Raw genomic sequence first — 19716 nt, 5'->3', positions numbered from 1 at the left:
AAAGTAAATTATCTGGAATATGAACGCATTCTTCTTCGTAAAACTTCTTGCCGTTTTGAAACTATTGGCGGGCTTTTCGAGTTTGAAAGAAAGCGGTTGATGATTTGGCGCCGGGATTTTCCGGCCTCCTCCCCGGGCCCTCTCCGGATTGGTGAGGGAAGCAGATATCTGATTGGGCATTGAAACGACATGAGGAGATACTGAACAATGTGACCAATCAGCAATGGCCGCACCCCCATTCCTCCCGAAGGTATAAGAGGGCGGGATGTGGCCGCATTGCAGAATTCTCTGTGAAAGTGTTTGTGAGATTGTGGCGATGTCTGGGAGAGGAAAGGGCGGTGGCGGGAAAGCTCGGTCGAAGGCGAAGTCTCGGTCGTCCCGGGCTGGGCTGCAGTTCCCGGTGGGCCGTGTTCACAGGCTCCTGAGAAAGGGTAACTATGCTGAGCGTGTGGGTGCCGGAGCGCCGGTCTATCTGGCTGCGGTGCTCGAGTACCTGACGGCTGAAATCCTCGAGCTGGCCGGTAACGCGGCCCGGGACAACAAGAAGACCCGCATCATCCCCAGGCACCTCCAGCTGGCCGTGCGCAACGACGAAGAGCTCAACAAGCTGCTGGGAGGGGTGACCATCGCTCAGGGCGGGGTGCTGCCTAATATTCAGGCCGTGCTGCTGCCCAAGAAAACCGCCGCTGCGGGCGCCACTAAAAAGTGAAGGGGCCGTTCTGTAACCTGACAACCCAAAGGCTCTTTTAAGAGCCACCCACAACATCAATGAAAAGCAGTTAGACTGTCACTGCTGGTTGGTTATTTTTCCTTTTCTGTCAAGTCTGGGGACTGTGTAAATGAAATTGCGATAATTAAACTTTCCTTTTTTATTTTAGATTTCTTAAAAAATATTTTTTTCTCAGATTTTTATATTGGTTCAATTTCTGGAAAAGCTTCACCAGTCTGGCAAAATTTGTGCAAGTGAAAACAGTTCACGTTTAGGGTCCGCTCACCGTCACTGAGGGCCTTATCTGGTCAAGATAAAACAAGAACAGCTGTCGCCCTGGAATAGTAAACGTGGAGTTTTAGCTGTAAGGGACTGCGGCATTAAACAATCAAAATGCTGTCCCCATTGTTCCGTCAGGGAACAACACCGTTGAGTACCTGCACAGGAGAAAAATGGCAAATCGATTCTGTACCGACCAAGGGGATCAACCGACAAACACGAGCGGGGACCGGGCCAAAAGGGAGATTGTGTGACCTAAACTTATAAATCCTTTGTATGTTTTGGCGGGCTTTTCAAATTTAAAAGCAATAATTGTTGAAGGCTGATTGACAAACTCATTTGCAGTTAACCGATTTGAAATAATCCGCTGATTTCACCCTGAGAATGAATAAATATTAAAACGTAAAACACCATTCGTCTGCAACTTGTATTGTGCCGAATACGTTATAGAATTTTCTTTGTAACAGAGATTGCAGTCTGCGCGGCCAGCACTTTGGATCATTGCCTGAAACAGGCAGGAGCAAAGCGCGGGGTTTGATGCAGTCCAGCGAAACTGATCAACCGAACGTGAAACCGTGGTTAATCTAAACAACACGCCGATTTAAACATCTTAAAAGCTAGCACAGTATGCGACGGTAAAAATACAAAATGTCACTTTATCGGTACTTTTTTAAATTACACCCAGACCATAATTAGCCCGCACACAACTTGCAATTGCTGCCAGTCCTGTCTGTAACAGGCAGATAGAAAGAATACGGCACGAAAACAGCGGCACGGCTGTGAGAGTGAAAACTGAACAACAAATCATTCCTGGAAGGGTCAATGAAGTACAAATACTGTGAAATGTATCATTCGCCTCTGGGTCCCAAAACTCATGGAAGAACACATTATTATTCATGGTGTTAACAACTAACTACACATACTGGTATTGTTACCGAGACAGAGAGGTGTTCGTAAGAAAAAGGGTCTAAGGTCAAGGGGAGAAGGCACATCAGGGTTGAGAAACCAATCAGCCATGATCGAATGACAGAGCCGACTTCTGTATCTTAGTCGCAATGTGATATAATCAGCAGCAATATCAGTGTATTCTCGAACGGCTGAAAAGCCTCTATCTGCACTGAAGGGATATTTTAAATGTAAAACATTCGTTATAGGAGACAGCAACAAAGTGAATGCTCCGCTCTACCTGTTTTCACTCCTGTAGCGCTGAGCGTGAACTTTATGTATTGTCTTTAAAGAGTGATCCAAAATCAAATATCTCGAAATGAAATAACCAGCTGCAGTACACTGTCCACTCCCTATGTGCTGCCTTTTCCCATCCTCGGGTCTCCGCTCTCAATCGGAGGGTTTGGGTGGCTCTGAAAAGAGCCTTTGGATTCGCTGGAAAAGGGACGATTTGTTCAGCCGCCGAATCCATACAGAGTGCGGCCCTGGCGTTTCAGAGCATACACCACATCCATGGCAGTCACCGTCTTGCGCTTGGCGTGCTCAGTGTAGGTCACCGCATCCCTGATCACATTCTCCAGGAAAACCTTCAGCACCCCGCGGGTCTCCTCGTAGATCAAGCCCGAGATGCGCTTGACCCCGCCACGGCGAGCCAGGCGCCGGATAGCTGGTTTCGTGATGCCCTGGATGTTATCACGGAGCACTTTGCGGTGCCTCTTCCCTCCGCCTTTTCCGAGGCCTTTGCCTCCCTTCCCTCTCCCAGACATCTCGCTTCTTCACTCCAATCGCTGCGGAATCAGACCCGAGCTGCCTCACCTTCCTTTTTTATACAGCCCGCCCCGACCTGACTGAGAAAGGGCTGACAGAGAGTGAGAGGCGGCCCGGGCAGGAAACTGAGTGACAGACAGAGAAATGTCCAGCTCCGCCTCCAGAATACTGCCGCCACCAACTGGATCTGGAACTAAACCTTTTCTCCACAAGGGCAGTGAACACAAGGCCCGGCAGAAAACCTGCAGAATCAAGTTTCACGATGAAAGATAGCAAAAAGGCGGTGAGCAAGAACACCAGCTCCAAGTGAGACACCACATTCTGCTGAGAAAAACACATCCAAAACCCAAAGGCTCTTCTAAGAGCCACCCACAACTTCATTGAAAGAAGCTGAGCCATTGTCTCTATTACTGGTTTGCTTGAGCTCACAGGCTCCTGAGAAAGGGTAACTACGCTGAGCGTGTGGGTGCCGGAGCGCCGGTCTATCTGGCTGCGGTGCTCGAGTACCTGACGGCTGAAATCCTCGAGCTGGCCGGTAACGCGGCCCGGGACAACAAGAAGACCCGCATCATCCCCAGGCACCTCCAGTTGGCCGTGCGCAACGACGAGGAGCTCAACAAGCTGCTGGGAGGGGTGACCATCGCTCAGGGCGGGGTGCTGCCTAATATCCAGGCCGTGCTGCTGCCCAAGAAAACCGCCGCTGGGGGCGCCACTAAAAAGTGAAGGGGCCGTTCTGTAACCTGACAACCCAAAGGCTCTTTTAAGAGCCACCCACAACATCAGTGAAAGAAACTGGACCCTCACCACAGCCGAGTTAATTTTAATGTCCTCTGTATTACTGGGAGACTGGTAACACAATACTCACCCTGCCATTATTGTTAGTGTTATTGAGCTATAATCCGCCCGGACGGAATGTATCCATGAGGTAGTTTCCTGTAATTGTATTGGAAAGATCTGACACTGTTAGAGGAATAGCAACAAGTTTAGAAATCGGGAAATAATAACCCCGGAAGCCGTAAAACAATTCAGTATCCCTTGACATGATGCATTCGACCAGATAAAACTATCTGTGGTACGGTAGCCCTTCCGCCTGTGCTGTTTTTCCTCTTCTCGGGTCTCCGTTCTCAATGTAAGGTTGTGGTGGCTCTGAAGGGGGAATGGAGGCTGCCCGTTTACCACTTAAGCAGTTGTTGACTGCTGTATTTTGTGTTGAATGTTTGATTTTTCAAGATTTGAGATTGTTCAATTTGTTTTATTTCAACATTGGTTTTTTTGATGAATAAGCTGAAACGAGTATTTAAAACAAACGAGCATCTAATCGATGGTTCTGGCGATTCCATTCTAGGATGACTGATACCAATGCTTATGGGTAGAATTTAATCGAGTGGATTGCCGTGGTTTATATATAGGATACTAAATATGAGTGTGAATGACAGGCTTCGATATCCTTTTGCAATTTAATGCTACACTGTTTGAAATGCTCCCTAGGGGGCACTGTATCATATCACATACAATCACGAGGAAATAGTCAATGTGAGACCTGCACCCAACGGTGAGATGGGAGTGAATGAATCCACCCAGGAGCTTTATTTCATTTGCAATTCTCTTTTTTTATATTTAGACAATTGAGATTTGAAAGTCGTAACAATTTAGTATGGAATTGGAGAAACTGTTAATTTGTGGAATGAACTCAAATGAGTGGCAGATGGAGTTTTCATCAAATAATTGTGAGGTGCTTTTTTTTCAGAAAGCCAAATCAGGTCAGAACTTGCACACCATGATGGGGAATGTTCCTGAACAAAGAGGCGTTGTAGTGCAGATTAATAGTTCCTTGAAAGTGGAGTTGTAAGTAGATGGGATAGTGAAGAAGGTATTTGGTATGCCTGTCTGTATTGGTCAGTGCATGGAGTATGGGAGTTGGGAGGTCATGTTGCATCTGGACAGGACATCTGTTTGGCCACTCTTGCAATACTGTGTGTAATTCTGGTCTCCCTGCTACACAAAGGATGTTGTGAAACGAGAAATGGCTCAGAAAAGATTGACAAGGATGTTGCCAGGGTTGAGGATTTGAGCTGTTCGGAGAGGTTGAATAGGTTGGGGCTATTGTTTCGTTCAACCCTGGAACCTCGGCAGCTGAAGTGACCTTCTCTAGAGGTTTAGAAAATCATGAGGGAGATGGATATGGTGAGTATCAAGGTCTTTTCCCTCGGGTGGCAAAATCCAAAAACTGGGGCTGGTGGGGGTACAGTTTTAAGGTGTGAGGTGGTTAATAAGTGACCAAGATGCAACCTTTTTCAGAGGATCGTGCATGCCTGGAATGAGCTGCCAGAGGAGGTTGTGGAGGCCGGTACAATTACTGTATTTCAAAAGCATCTGAAAGTGTATATGAATAAGGAAGGGTTTAGAGGGATAAAGGTCAAATTCTGGTAAATGGGACTAGATTAAATTAGGTGGTCTGGACCAACTCGTCCATGTTGACCAAAGGGCCTGTTTCCAAGCTGTAAAATGCTATGACTATGACAAACAAGTAAATGCAGTGGCTGATCTGACATGTAAGCTTTTCTGTATATTCGTGTGAAGCACAGAAGCAAGTTATGGGAACAGAATTCTCCATCATACAACTCCCCCTATTTTTGTGCCAAACAAACTAACATTTGCTAAAATGCAAGAATGAATAAAACAGTTCTTAACATGCCTTCCCTGAAAAGACAGAACTCCAGCCTTATTTTTCACATACGTAAGATTCAGTTTAACGTAAATTAAACCAGAACTTTCACTGCCCCTGCACCCATTTCACATCCCACCCATTGGTTTGTTGTCCATTTTATCAGAATCCCTGCATCCTTCTGAAGTTGGCTCCGTTTCTTTTCCTTGTTTACACCATAGCAGTTTTAGCAATCTCAAAACTCATGCTATGATCTGGGATCCTGTGCACAGTCAGATATTCAAAACAAAAACTGACTTTATCCCTGCACCATCAATACATTTGTCCCTCACATGGCCATTTCAGCTCTCCCATCATAATTCTGACAACAACTGGAATAGAGTTACATTTAAATAGGGGAGATTATATCAGGGAAAGCTTTGTCTGAATAAATACTTGAAGCATATCCAGGTTAGGTCAGTTAAACCATTGTTATTCTGGGAATGTGCATTGTGTATTTTACAAATGTTGCATAAATTAACAAGTGATCACTGACCCGATGCACACCTTATTCTCAGATGCATTCACATGCATCCCATTTTCCCTGCATCTCCAGAGAAAGGGCAAATTACACACCAGAGTGTCATTTTTCAGCTACTTCTGTGTGTTTAAGTTCCTTTTTAATACTCCATTAGTGCAGGAGATTCAAACCCTGGTGGAATACGAACCCTGAGTTTCACACCCAGCAAACAAGTGTCCCATCCCTTGTCAGCAAGTAAAAGAAAATTGTTTCCCTCCAAGTTCTGCAAATAGATTTTATATGTTTCTCTTTTTAAAATTAATTTTGTAACTCTCTGCAGGGGTTCTGCCTGGTGGTAGAATGCTGTAAATGAGGCTTTCTACTGTCAGTGAGAGGCTTTCAAATTGAACCGAGATACACCAAAACAGCTGCTGGACTTTTCACACCAGCAAAAACACGATGTGACCAGGGCAATAACAACATGAAAAACGTGACAGGAAGTAGGGATTAAATTAAAATGGAGTTGGAGGGCTGTTTGAGCTTTATTCACTTTGAAAGTTGCTCTCTGGGAGAGGGAGGGATTTCTTCTGTAAATATCCACCTTTAGTCTGGTACGCAAGCGAGACTTTCACTCTGCTTCTGACAGTCTTTGCTCCTGTGAGTAAATATGGGGTAAATTATTGAACAACTAGAGTATCAGGTGGAATTGAATTTCATTTATTATTTTATACCGGATGACACTTTATTTCCACATCTTCTGGTACATTGGGTGACAGTTTAATTGTGTGTCTGACTATCTCCAAGTGAGATACTCTTTTATTTTGGTTGACATGGTGGTCAGTCATGTGACGCTGCAGAGATTCTTCAGCAAAATCAAAAAAGACAAATTGTAATTACGCAAGACAAAAACAGAGAGAAAAACAATGTTCCTCAACAATAACAATATTTCTCAACAGCACCATTTGGTCCCTTGAGCCTGCTCTGCCATTGTACAGAATCAGGGCTGATCTGACATTCTTCATGGCTGCTTTCCTGTGATTTTCCCATAATTCTTCATCAAGAATCTACATCAGCCTTCATTTTAGACTAGGCCCGACTTTGCCTCCCTGTTCTGTGGCAACAAGTTCCACAGGCTCCCAACGCTCCACAGAAGAAATTCCTCCTCATCTGTCTTAAATTGGTGGTGGCCCTATATTCTGAGACAATGCACTTTGGACAGAGATTCTTCCAGCAAGTGAAAAATCCTCTCAACATTTACCCTTTCAAGCCTAATTTAATACGTTTCATCACTTCTCATTCTTCTGAACTCCAGTGAGTAGACTCCCACAAAGTTTAGCCTTTGCTCACATGACAGTCCCTCCATACAAAGGAATATCCTGGAGAACATTCTCTGAACCACCTCCAATGAAATAATACCTTTCCTTCCATAAGGGGGCCAAATTATTCCCAGCATTCGAGATGTGGTCTCACCAGCACCTTGGACAGTTGCAGGAAGACATCCCAACTTTATTTCAAGAAAATTGGAGATTTAAAGTGCCATTGTTCCACAAGCCTTCCTGATTACCTGCTGCAACTGTGTGCCCGTATTTATTTACACAGGTTTAAATCCAGAGAAATTACATCAAATATTAAATCTCTAAATTATATCTGAACTGGTTTGGCCCAAACACATCCTGTGAACTATGGAATTTTCTTTCAGGAATACTCTCAAATTTCAGAGAATAAACATTTTCCGCTTCTAATACCATCACAGCTCAAACCAAACCCTCCTCAGAAGTTCTACTCAGGTAACTTTTTGTTCTTTTGTTTCCACTGAATTATTCTGAGCTCTCTATAGTAGACAGACTAAACTTGATTCTGATCTTAGTCCTATCTCCAAACTAAACAAAATACCTTCTAACCCTGGGTTTATAAAGAAAAATCAATCCTTGATTACTCTGAACTGAAAACAAGATAATGTCCTTTGATGTTTGCTCATCCATTGCAAATCAACAAGAGTCTAAACAATTTCCCATTCACTCCACATGGGGCTCCACAGCCACTTGCATTCTGAGCAGTGCTGGAGGAAGGTCACTGTTTCACAAGGATTCACACTTTTTCTTTCAAAGAAAACTTTCAGAAAATGAACCAAATTCAGTGTCACTATTATAAAAGCCAACTTCCAAACTGAAATTTATATAAATTATACATCCTTCATCACGGCAGTTACTCAGGATCTCACTGACATTTCAGCAGTTTCCATAACTCAATGAATCCCTTCCCTGACACAGAGAAAGTGAACAGCCTCTCCCCAGTGTGAACTGTCCACAAGGTGGCAGATTCAGTGAATCCCCTCACTCAGCTTCTCCACAGACAATCTGCTGATGTACAGTCATTTATCTGAACTGACTCAACACTGTCCTACAGTGGGAACAGGTAAACACTCTCTCATCAGTGTGAATTCACCCACGTGTCATCAAGCTGGATGTGTCAAAAAATCCCCCTCCCACACTAGGAGCTGGTGAATGGCCTCTCCCCAGTGTGAATTTGTTGATGAGTCTGGAGGCTGGAAGCCAAAGTGAATCCCTTGCCGCACGTACAGCAGATGAACGGCCTCTCCCCAGTGTGAACTCGCTGGTGTATCAGCAGGTTGGAGGAATTAGTGAATCCCTGCCCACACTCAGAGCAGGAGAATGGTCTCTCCCCAGTGTGAACTCGCTGGTGTCTCAGCAGGTGGGATTTCTGACTGAATCCCTTGCCACATTCAGAGCAGGAGAATGGTTTCTCCCCAGTGTGACTGCGCCGATGAATTTCCAGTTCAGTCGAGGATCTGAATCCATTCCCACAGTCCCCACATTTCCACAGTTTCTCCTTGTGACTCCGTTTATGTTTCGAGAGGTCAGATGATCGGCTGAATGCTCGTGCACACACATCACACATGTACAGTTTCTGACCGCTGTCAACAGTGTATTCTCCTTCCATGTTCAAAACCCAATGAGATTCAGGTTACACCAAATTGGGCCACACTGAAATCCTGATCGGTTGCAGTTTCCCCGACTGTAAATCCTCTCCTTCCAATATCCTGTGGAATTGATTTAGAACAGAATTAATGGAAGTGAGAGTCTCCCCATAAAAATACAAAGTCATGCATCTGTCCTGGTATGGCATTTGGCTCCGTGTCAAATGTATGAACACAACAGCTAACATATAAACTATCGGGCCGTCCCGCCTGCTCCATCATTCAATACGATGATGACCGATAAGATCATGTTTTGAATCTCTAGCTACACCCAATAAGTTTTGATTCCCTGGCTGAACAAGTATCTGCCCACCTCTGCCTTAAAAATGTTCAATGATCCAGTCTCGGAGATACTGGGAACTGCAGATGCTGGAGAATCCGAGGTAACAAAGTGTGGAGCTGGATGAAGGGTCGAGGCCCGAAACATCAGCTTTTGTGCTCCTAAGATGCTGCTTGGCCTGCTGTGTTCATCCAGCTCCACACAATGATCCAGTCTCGACTGTCTTTTGAGGCAGAGGGTTCCAAAGTCACACTAATCTTGTATAAAGAACTCCTCTCATGATAAAGCAGTCTTCCCCCATTCTGGACTTAGCCGGAGGAGAAAATATGTCCACATTCACCTTGTCAAAACCCATTCAGGATATTAAACATGAGGCAAGTCACACCTCACTCTTCTGAACACGTGAGCATTCCCCATGCTGTCCAAAATATCCTCAGAAGACAACCCACTCATTCAGGGATAACAAGGTGCAGAGCTCAATGGACACAGCATGCTAAGCAGCATCAGAGGAGCAGGAAGGCTGACATTTCAGTCCTCGACCCTTCATCAGTCTTCCAGCTCCTCTCATGCTGCTTGGCCTTCTGTGTTCATCCAGCTCTACACCATGATATCTCAGATTCTCCAGCATCTGCAGTTCCTACTATCTCCACTCATTCAGGTATCAGTCTACTGAATCTCCACCGCATTTACATCCTTCCTTCAATAATGAGACCAAAACGGCACATAGTCATGGAGGTGAAGTTTCACTTATTCCTTGTACAACTGAATTATCAAATCCTTACTTTTCTATTCGATTTCACTTGTGATAAACAAGAACATTCCATGAGCCTTCATCTTCACTTGTTAATTATATCCCAATCTTTTGTGTATTTCACACCAGATCCCCTTGATATCTAAACCCCAAAAGATTCTGCACCTGTCTTCTTTTCTCATTTTTCCCCTCAAGCAAACAATTTCACATTTTGTTATATCATAGATCACCTGAAATATTCATTCAAAAAGGCTGCAAACTGATGTCGGGAAATTAAGTCTTCACAGCCACCTTTCCTGATAGCTTTGTAGCAACACAAAGTGTACCTACCACGACTTCATTTCCCTCGTCCAAGTCACTGATATAAACTGCAAAAGGTTTAGGTTCAGCAGAGCCCTGTGGCTCCCCACTCATCACATTCTGACAATCTGAAACACACCCATTTATGGATATTCTCGGTTTTCTATCATCCAGCCAATCCAGTATCCAGGCCGGTATGTACCACTAAACTAGTAGCTCCCACTCAAAACAGTCACCTTTTCCATGGTACCTTGTGAAATGCCTTCAGGAAAGCCAAGAACAAGAGATCATCAGGCTCCCTTTATCCACAGCACATGTCACTCCTCAAAGAATTCCACTAAATTGGAGAAACACAAAGAAGTAATTGTTCCCTTAGTTGAAGGGTGAATAACACTGGGCATCATTTTGCAGTGAAAGGCAAGAATTTTACAGGGGAATGGAGGAAAACATTTTTCACCTAAAGGGTGGTGCAAGTCTGGAATGCACTGCCTGGGACGGCCGTTGATGCGGCAAGCCTCACAACTCAACCTCCACTGCTCCAGGGAAGAAAAGCCCCATCCTTTCCAGCCCCAACCCACAGCCCAAACCCTCCAATACCGGCAATATCCCTGTGAATCATCTCTGAACACTTTCAGGATTCACAACTTCTTTCCCATAGCAGGGAGACCTGAACAGAATACAGTATTCTAACTATGTCCTGTACAGTCGCAATATGACATCCCAACTCCAATAACTCAATGCAGTGACAAATGAAGGCGAGCGTACCAAATGCCTTCTTCACCACCCTGTCCACCTGCAACTCCGCTTTCAAGGGACTTTGCACCTGCACCCCTAATCCCCTTGTCCGGCTACACTCCCATGGGCCCTCCCATTAACTGTCTAAATCCTGCCCTGATTTTCATTGTTGAAATGCAACACCTCTCATTTGTCTGAACTCCATCTGCCACTCCTCAGCCCACTGATCAAAATCCCAAACTACTCAGTGAAGATCACCTTCCTCACTGTCCATACACCACCAATGTTGGTGTCATCTGCAAACCTATGAACTATACCGTCACATGCAAATCATTTGGATAATTACAAAAAGCAGTGGACCCAGAACTGATTCTTATGGCACACCACCTGGTCACAGGCCTCCAGTTCAAAAGACAAGCCTCCACCACACCCCTCTGTTTCCTACTCTGAATCCATATTTGATTCCAACTGGCTAGTGCTTCCTGTATTCCATATGATCTAACCTTGCTAACCAGTCTACCATGCAGAACCTTGTCAAGTGTTTTGCTGAAGTCCATATACACAATGTCTACCGCCCGGCCTTCAATCTTCTTTGCCACATTTTCAAAAAAAAAACACAACCGACAGACTGAGACACGATTACTCATGCACAAAGCCATGCTGACTCTCCCTAATCAGTCCTTACCTTTCTAAATGCATTTAAATCCTTTTGTTCACTTTTATTTCTTCAGGTTTTTGTTTCAAATTCATGCAGAGGTGTTGGGCGGCACTGGCTAGGCCAGCATTCACTGTCATCCATAAACTGCCCAGAAGGCAGTTAACAGTCAACATTGCTGTGGGTCTGGACACGTAAACCAGACCCATTCAGGATGGCAGCTTTCTTCCCCAGTGGACCTGAGTGAACCAGATGTTTTGTTCCTAAAAATCAACAATGGATTCTTGACCATCGTTCAACTTAAAGCCAGAGTTTTATTCAAGTTCTACCACCTGCCATGGCAGGATCTGAACCCAGGTCCCCAGATTAATATTCTGGTGATATACCACCAAATAATTGATTCTCATTCCCTCCATGACAGGTCACCCTAACTGGCCTGTAGTTTCCTGTTGTCTGCCTTCCTCGCCTCTTCAATACAGAGGTTTTATCTGCTATTTTGCAGTGAGACAGAAACTTTCCAGAATCTAATGCATTTTGGAAAGTTAACACCGATGTTTCTACAACAACTGCAGAATATTTGTTCGCCAAGCCACTTCTTTTGTTATACACCGTCTGGAGTGTTTTTTTTTAAGCCACCCGATCTTCCATAGAGTCCAGCTCCCTTTGACAACCTCACGCTGGAAAGTGTAGGGCCCAGCTGGCTTTGAAAGGACTCAGGGTAAACTCAGCCACTTCTCCTCCATCACCACTCCAGCTCAATCCGATACAGCAAAGACTTACAAAAGCTAACTGGAATAAGCCCCTGAAGAGGAAAGAAAAAGGCAAATAACAGGAATCGCTGATTTGCTTTTGGGGAAAGGCCAGCACAGGCACAATGGATAGAGCAGCCTCCTTCTCCATGGTAATCAGTGACTTTGTGTGACTCAATTAATAGGAACCAATAGGCCACAATATGACCACCACCCACCCTGTTAGAAATGGCCTTTTAATTCATCCATGTGTGTTTCTTGACTTGGTTCTGGGAGGAAGGCCTAGATGGGGTTGAGAAATGTATCAGCCATGACTGACTCTGCAGACTCTGGTTCTGCTCCTCTGTCTTATGGGCTTATCATCAAAAGAGCAGCAAAATACTGTCGCTGCTGCTGCAAGTCTGAAATAAACAGAAAATGCTGAAAAATCACAACAGGTCGGGCAGTATCTGAGGATAGAGAATCGGTTAATGTTAACAGAGTGCAAGTTACAAGAAAGATAGAGTGCTTTTCTAAGATTGGAGATTTATACAGAAGATGGGTCTCTAAATAGTTGCAGATTTCAGGCAGTACCAAAAATGGAAGCATGTACTGATTGGCTGCATAATTGGAATTCTTAGGCTTGTTATGATGTTTTGGCTATGAGCTGGGAGCAGCAATTCAGAACCCGAGCAGCCAATGCAATTGTAAGAAAATGGACGGGTCATCAAGGGACAATTGGAAGAGGACAACTGGAAATTCGGCAGAGAGCCAATGGCCATCTGAAAGGTGTGAGAGCTAACTGCCATTTGAGCTCACATGCACCCAGCTCACACAAGAAATCACTAAGTTCTGTGTGAAAGCACCATCCTATCCACTAAAGGTCTCACGACGGCACTTCCAGCAAGAGTCTTCACTGAGAAAACATCCCTGACAGCAGAATCAGTGGAATAGGAGTGTTTATGGCATGAGACAAACAGAAAGAAGAGCGTTTCAGAGACACATTCTATGTGAACTGGGAGAGATTATGTTTTAATTTATTATTCTTATTAATTGGGCTTATAATACGTGGGACTTGTGTTTATTTGGACAGCATGCCAGGAGAATTCAGTTCAGTTAGGGAATAGATTGTGCCTGGTCGGTTGGGGTGGGGTGGGGTGGGTTGGGTTGGGTTGGGTTGGGTTGGGGTGGGGATGGTGGGGGCAAAGGTTTTTCTGTTTGTCAGTAATTCTGTTCATTTCATCATTGTTAGGGCTAAATAAATAAATTGTTACTTTTACTTGTGACTTATACAGTGGGGATCAGGGATTTTTTTTAAAACCATTCTTCTAACAGCAAGCTTCCCTGTGTGTTAAGGTCACCATTAGAAAGGAACCTCTACTCCCATAACAACAGATTGGGGCTTGAGTTTTGGGTTAATTATCCAAACGTTCGACCTACCCCTGCTTCATAACACCCTGCTCTTGGAATCTATGCAATGATCAATCAAGGGAAGCATCCCTTATATGTTCTTAACTGCATGAATTGACCTGTCCTGCCACCCTCAGGAATATGCAGACAAGCACATGTGAACCTTTTGCTCGTTTGAGCTTCCTAACGTTTTGCCATTCATTGAGTACACCCTTGTCTTGTTCCTTCTGCCAAAGTGCATCACCTCCCATTTATCAGGGTTAAACTGCAACTGCCACTATTCTGCCTTCTGACCAATCTGTTCATATGTTCCAGTCACCCAACACCTGTCTCCTCACTGTCAAACACCTGACTAATTTTAGTGTCATTCACAAACTTAGTCATCATCTCTCTCAAGTCTTATCTACTTCACGTACAAATATCACAAAAACACACTGATCCCTGTGGGATGTCACTGCACACTGCATTCCAGTCACACAAACTGCCTTCTACCATCGCCCTCTGTTTCCCAGCACTGAGCCAATTTTGGGTCCAGCTTGGCAAGTTACCAGGCATCCCATCAAGGATTGATTTCAAAGGGACCTGAGGAGCAACATGTTCATGCAGAGAGTGCTAGGTGCACAGAATGAGCTGCTAGAATAAGTGGTGAAGGCTGGTACAATTACAACAATTAAAAGGCATCTGGATGGGTACATGAATAGCAATAGTTGAGAGGGATATGGGCCAAATGCTGGCAAATGGGACTTGAATAATTAAGAATATCTGGACAGCATGACAGAGTGTGACCAAAGTGTCTGTTTCCATGCTGTACATCTCTATTGTTCTACATCGACGTTAACTTCATCAGTCGAGGCACGGAGTATAAGGGCAGGGAGGTTATGTTGAAGCTGTACAGAATTTTGGTCAGACCACAGCTAGAGTACTGTATACAATCCTGGTCACCACATTATCAGACAGACATGCAGCTGACAGGAAAAGCAGTCTCATTGGTGATAGTGAGGAGGATGCTCTCAAGCTACAGTCTGATATTGATCAACTGGTAAATTGGGCAGAGGGGGCTGTGTGGTCATGCATTTGGGAGGTTTCAGGTGTACATAATTCTGAGAGTTAGAGACAATGCAGATCATGACAACCTTTTCCCCATCGCAGACATGTCTAAGACCAGTGGGCATAGGTTTAAGGAGAACAATAAGTAGTTTTGACAAGATCTAAGGGGAAGAAAAGAATTCACCCAGAGAGCGGTAGGAATATGGAACGCACGGGCTGAGATGGTGATGGAGGCGAGTACTCTCACAACATTTAAAAAGCATCTGAATCAACACTTAAAAAGCCAGAACAGAGTAGTCTATTGACCAAGTGCAGGTAAATGGGATTAATGTAGTTTCAAGTTTGGTGGTCAGTTTCAACACGGGGACCGAAGGGCCTGTTTCTTTGCTGTATTACTCTATAACTCACTGTAACTCAATCCTATGGGCTAAAGGTACTTTTACAGTGTTAGGTGACAGATCAGCATTGAACAATGGAACAGGCTTCAGGGACGGATGGCCTACTCCTGTTGCTGTAAGGTTATGAGGGTCATAGAGAGGGTGGATAGGAAGCATCTGTTCCCGTTTAATTGAAGGGTCAATAGGACATCATTTAAAAGGGGAAAGACAGAAGATTGATGGAATTTGATGAAGTTTATGTTTTTTTCATTCAGAAGGTGGTGGGTATTTGGAATACAACAGCTGGGAGGGTAAGTGAAACAGGAAACTTCACAACCTTTAAAAACGTATTTAGCTGAGCACTTGAAACATCACAACTTATAAAACAATGGGCCAAGTACTGCAAAGTGGGAACAGTGTAAATTAGGTTTTTTTTGGTGCAGACTTGATGGATCAAAGTGCCTCTTCTAAACTGTATGATTCTATGACTCTACAATTCCTGACGGTGAAAAGTACCGAGGGAAGATGGAGCTGGTAAGTCAGAAGTGCACACTTGGATGATGGGCAATGACAGAAACTTCAGACATTCAGCAAACAAACACAAACATTAAACAGAGCAGGTTAGACATTGGTAGAGAGCTGATCAGGGAGGACAGAGGCGACACACAGTAATGGATGGTCATGGCTTCAGATCCACAGTAAAGGAATTACACCAGCCCCAGAGGTATGCATCGTTCCACAGATAACTGGCACACACCGAAAACCTCAAAATTGTAAAAGAATGGTCAAAGTTACTCACTCAACAATTTCACCGTCTGCAATTTGGAAATCTCCTGCTGGAGCCGGCACCTGTAAAGATATCAGAAATGCCAGAGTCAGAAAAATTCCACATTTGAGGAAATCCCCAGGGAGTGGGTGATGTCACTGTGCAATTGTCAGTTTGTGATGACATCATAGCAACAAACAGAGTGCATTCTGGGTCTGTACAAACCAGTGACTACCCACACATTCTGAAGGATGGGCGGGTGGCTTCATCAGAACGGTTTGAGGGATCGGGGATTTTAGTTGCAAGGCTGCATTCAAGAAATGCAGCATTCAAGAAATGCATTGCTCCAAAGTGAATAAAGGACAGAGTGGGGGGTGGGGTGGGGTGGGGTTGATAACAGTACAAAAGTTATAACAATCATAGAGGTCCACACACAAAGAAAAAGGCCCTTCAGCCCATTCAGGCTGTGCCAGTCAGAAACAACGACCTCACCACTTGTCCAGTACAAGACAATCTTGAATCTAACAGAGTTATGATCAATGTCTACAACTGATTCCCTCACTGATATTTCAACTCCTTGCTCGGCTTCAATTACCTAAAACTCAGTCCAGTACCATTCCCTCTCGTGTAGGATCTTCTTAATACTGGCTTCAAAAGCTGCCGTGGATGCATGTTGAGAATTTCACTTTCTCTAAATCTTTCACACTATGACTACCCCAGTTGATGTTGGGAATAGTTCTCGCACCTGTTACTTTATGCCTCATCAATACAGTCAGAGAAACTAACACCAGGAGAAGGCCATTCAGCCCTTTCCTCCAGCTTCAACATTTAAATGATCATGGCCAAACATGCAACTTCGTACCCTGTTCCTTCTTTCTCTTTGAACATTTCAGTCCTATGTTTTGGCCTCAACAATTTGTCGTGGGAGAGAATTCCACAAGCTCACCACTCCCTGGGTGAAGATCTTTGTGCTCATCTTAGTCTTTCGTCCTACGCTGCATCCTTCAACCTTGAACCTTGGTTCTAGACTCCCCAGTCATTGGGAACATCGTTTCTGCATTTATCTTGTAGGGCCCTAAATTTTATACATTTCTATTGGATGCTCCCTCAGTCTCACAATGACCCTGTGCAACTCCAGCACAATAGTCTTGCTTCTGTATTCAAATCATCTCACTGTGAGGGCTAACATACAATCTGCAATCTTCACCGCCTGCTGTGCATACATGCTTACCTTCACAAGCTGGTGTCCCTTCTCAAATCCATAACCATTCAGATAATAAACTGGTATAACAAGGTGTAGAGCTGGATGAACACAGCAGGCCAAGCAGCATCAGAGTTATCCTCATTGTAAGCAATTGGTGGTAAACTCCTTCCAGTCAGGAACAAAGTTGCCCCCTACAAACATGGCGGCACCTCAAGTGCATTCCCCCAACAAACATTGCCGCTGCACCTGCGCCCTACCGCCCGTCATTATCAAACGAAATGGCGGCCATGAATTCAACTTTAAACTCCGGCATTGGCGACAAACGGAAGCATCAGAAGGTCGTGCTGGGATTTACAGCTTACCGAACAGCTTTACGAAGCTTTTCCGTCCATATGCTGAATGCAGCGGCCCCGTCGTTCTGTCCGTTTGTTAACGGTCCAGGAGCCGCCTGAAACAACGCTCCACCGTCGCTGTCACCCTGCACAAAGTCCAGTCACACATGGCACTACGCCTGCGCACATTTTCCTGTTCTGTGACTAGGGAACATTTACTGCTCTTTGGCATTCTGGGTAGCTGTGCCGCCATTGACTGTTCTCTTTAAAGGATGTTATTTGACGGGTTCTACTGGCTCAATTAACTGCATGATTTCCAATTCTAATGTTACTTTTGGGTAAAGGGCATATTTGCAATTCTAATTTGTTTTCTCACAAAACAAACGCATAAACATTCAGTGCATTCCAAGCATGGCCTGATTAGTTCCTGGTATAATTGCACAGGATTCGTTGCAAGCCTCAAACTCTCATTTGTTTGATTTTCTATGAACAGATAGGAACTGCAGTGATGGCGAAAAGCAGAAGAGATGGGAGTAGGAAGAAAACCGGGAATTTTGGAAGGAAACAGGACAGATGGATTTCAACCCAAGGAGGAATGGAAGTGCGTGTGGCCAGCATTTACAACTTTGGGACAGCAGGAGGGGAAAATTAAAAGGAAAAAAGTGTGTTCTGAATTTCTACCCCGTACTGAGAGTGATGTCATTTGCAAACTCCTTTTATATGAAACTTGAAAGGGAAAGTTTACAGACTTTATCTCAAATCAATTACTACATTAAGATATGACAGTGTCACTTAATTCATCATGACCTACATAGTTTGTAGGTAAAAGGAGAACTGTTTAACCAGTTAAACAGTGAGAACGATAAAAGTCCAACATTCATGAGCTTTTTGTTTCAGAGTTCCAGCACCTGCAGTTCTTTATTTTGTTTAAGTATTTTGTTTTCCCTCTGGCTCCGTTTTGTATTGCATAACATTCTAACTGGAGTTTACGGTTGCTCACTTAAATAAGAAGGTCACCAAGAATCTGGCAAGAGGAACGTTGCAAAGCAATGGTAAGCTCAGAAATTGCGGATATAAAGCCCAAGATGCTGAAATCAGTTGTCCACCCAGCTGAGCTAACCGATCCTCCCAATACAGCAGGTCTAAGAGTCAATCACGACTCAAGTACCCAGGATACCTGGCAGTGGGAACCAAAGATCAAAGGTTCAAACTACTGATGAGGATTTATTAAACAAACCTAACATGCTTTTAAATCTTTAGTCAGTTATAAGGTTTTAATTGATTAATCTATATGTGTAAATCCCCGAATTCCCGTCAAGTCACTGCCCTGAGAGAACAAAAGGTTTTACAAGAAGTGACATTTTTTGTCGGACAATGCATGTTAGTTGTGAGACCTTGTTCAGAATCTGTTTATGTTTTGGTTTGGAGTCAGGCTGATTTTATTTCTTCAGCAGCTATTTATAAAACGCCACCATTGACTGGCTGTCCATAAATTATGTGCTTTTTGAACAAAATTGAATGTACCTGCAAATGCGAATTTTTTCCATACATGCATTCCATTACGTGTGTGTGAGGTAGAGAGAGAGAGGTGGATTATAATCTAATATCGTATATTTACTTATACACCGCCCCCCGCCACCCCCAAAACCCCATCCAATAGCGGCACCTCCTCATAATGTGGACAGAAAACAGTGCACAGGCGCCGTACTGAGTCTGACAGGAGCATGAGCGAGATAGGCAATGGCGAGGGTGATATGGTTCCCTACCGTCTTTGGCAGTGTTCACAATTCAGCATGACGAAGAGAGTGATGGACACGGTGGTGACGGAAAAGTTTCATAAAAACGTTGGCTAAGACGTAAATCCGAATACGACCTTCGAGTGAAACCGTTTTTCTTCCACTCCCAGAATTTAGGGTTTATGGCCGCCATCTCGATTTGAAATGAGAGGCCGCAGGGCGCAGACGCGCCGGCATCTTTTTAGGGGGCAATCTTGCTCATGCCTAAGAGGAGTTTGTGACCAATTGCTCAGAATCGGCTAATGCGTGATTTTTCATTTGGACAACTTCTGAATGAGCTCATGCGTGGCAGATAAAATGTAATGTAGGAATTCTAAAACAAGAAAATAACTCATGAATGTGGGATTTTTTTGTATTCTCGCTGTGTAACTGGTTATAAACAGTTCTTATTTCAGCTCAAAGCTACATCATATGTAGGCCGTGACAATAAAATGTGAGGCTGGATGAACACAGCAGGCCCAGCAGCATCTCA

General features: G+C 44.2%; 4 protein-coding genes across 11 annotated transcripts; 2 read left to right on the top strand and 2 right to left on the bottom strand.

The window, feature by feature from the left end:
- Window positions 1-197: 197 nt before the first annotated feature.
- On the top strand, window positions 198-790 carry LOC132207203 (late histone H2A.2.2-like). The gene has a single exon (XM_059642434.1). The coding sequence runs from the start codon at window positions 266-268 to the stop codon at window positions 707-709; it is 444 nt and encodes a 147-aa protein (XP_059498417.1). The 5' UTR covers window positions 198-265; the 3' UTR covers window positions 710-790.
- A 1598-nt stretch (window positions 791-2388) lies between these two features.
- Window positions 2389-2700, bottom strand: LOC132207151 (histone H4-like). Its single transcript, XM_059642326.1, has one exon. The coding sequence runs from the start codon at window positions 2698-2700 to the stop codon at window positions 2389-2391; it is 312 nt and encodes a 103-aa protein (XP_059498309.1).
- Window positions 2701-2963: 263 nt separating this feature from the next.
- On the top strand, window positions 2964-3689 carry LOC132207150 (histone H2AX-like). The gene is made up of 2 exons (XM_059642325.1): window positions 2964-3007; window positions 3133-3689. The coding sequence occupies exons 1-2, from the start codon at window positions 2964-2966 to the stop codon at window positions 3422-3424; spliced, it is 336 nt and encodes a 111-aa protein (XP_059498308.1). The 3' UTR covers window positions 3425-3689.
- Window positions 3690-6561: 2872 nt separating this feature from the next.
- On the bottom strand, window positions 6562-17598 carry LOC132207198 (zinc finger protein 239-like). Of its 8 annotated transcripts, none has more exons than XM_059642419.1 (4): window positions 17479-17598; window positions 15946-15995; window positions 10431-10531; window positions 6562-8926 (listed from the first exon to the last, which is right to left on the bottom strand). In XM_059642419.1, exon 4 carries the CDS (start codon window positions 8824-8826, stop codon window positions 8356-8358), a length of 471 nt encoding a protein of 156 aa, XP_059498402.1. In that variant the 5' UTR covers window positions 8827-8926; window positions 10431-10531; window positions 15946-15995; window positions 17479-17598; the 3' UTR covers window positions 6562-8355. The 8 variants fall into 8 exon arrangements, with proteins under 8 accessions (XP_059498402.1, XP_059498401.1, XP_059498404.1 ...); XM_059642418.1 differs by having other exon boundaries at window positions 10445-10531; XM_059642421.1 differs by lacking the exon at window positions 17479-17598 and adding an exon at window positions 17144-17466 and having other exon boundaries at window positions 10445-10531.
- Window positions 17599-19716: the final 2118 nt, after the last annotated feature.

Source organism: Stegostoma tigrinum, chromosome 44 (assembly GCF_030684315.1).
Source record: "Stegostoma tigrinum isolate sSteTig4 chromosome 44, sSteTig4.hap1, whole genome shotgun sequence".
NCBI classification, from domain to species: Eukaryota; Metazoa; Chordata; class Chondrichthyes; order Orectolobiformes; family Stegostomatidae; genus Stegostoma; species Stegostoma tigrinum.
The sequence above is the reverse complement of the archived record's forward strand: the minus strand, read 5'-3'. Positions and strand labels throughout refer to the sequence as shown.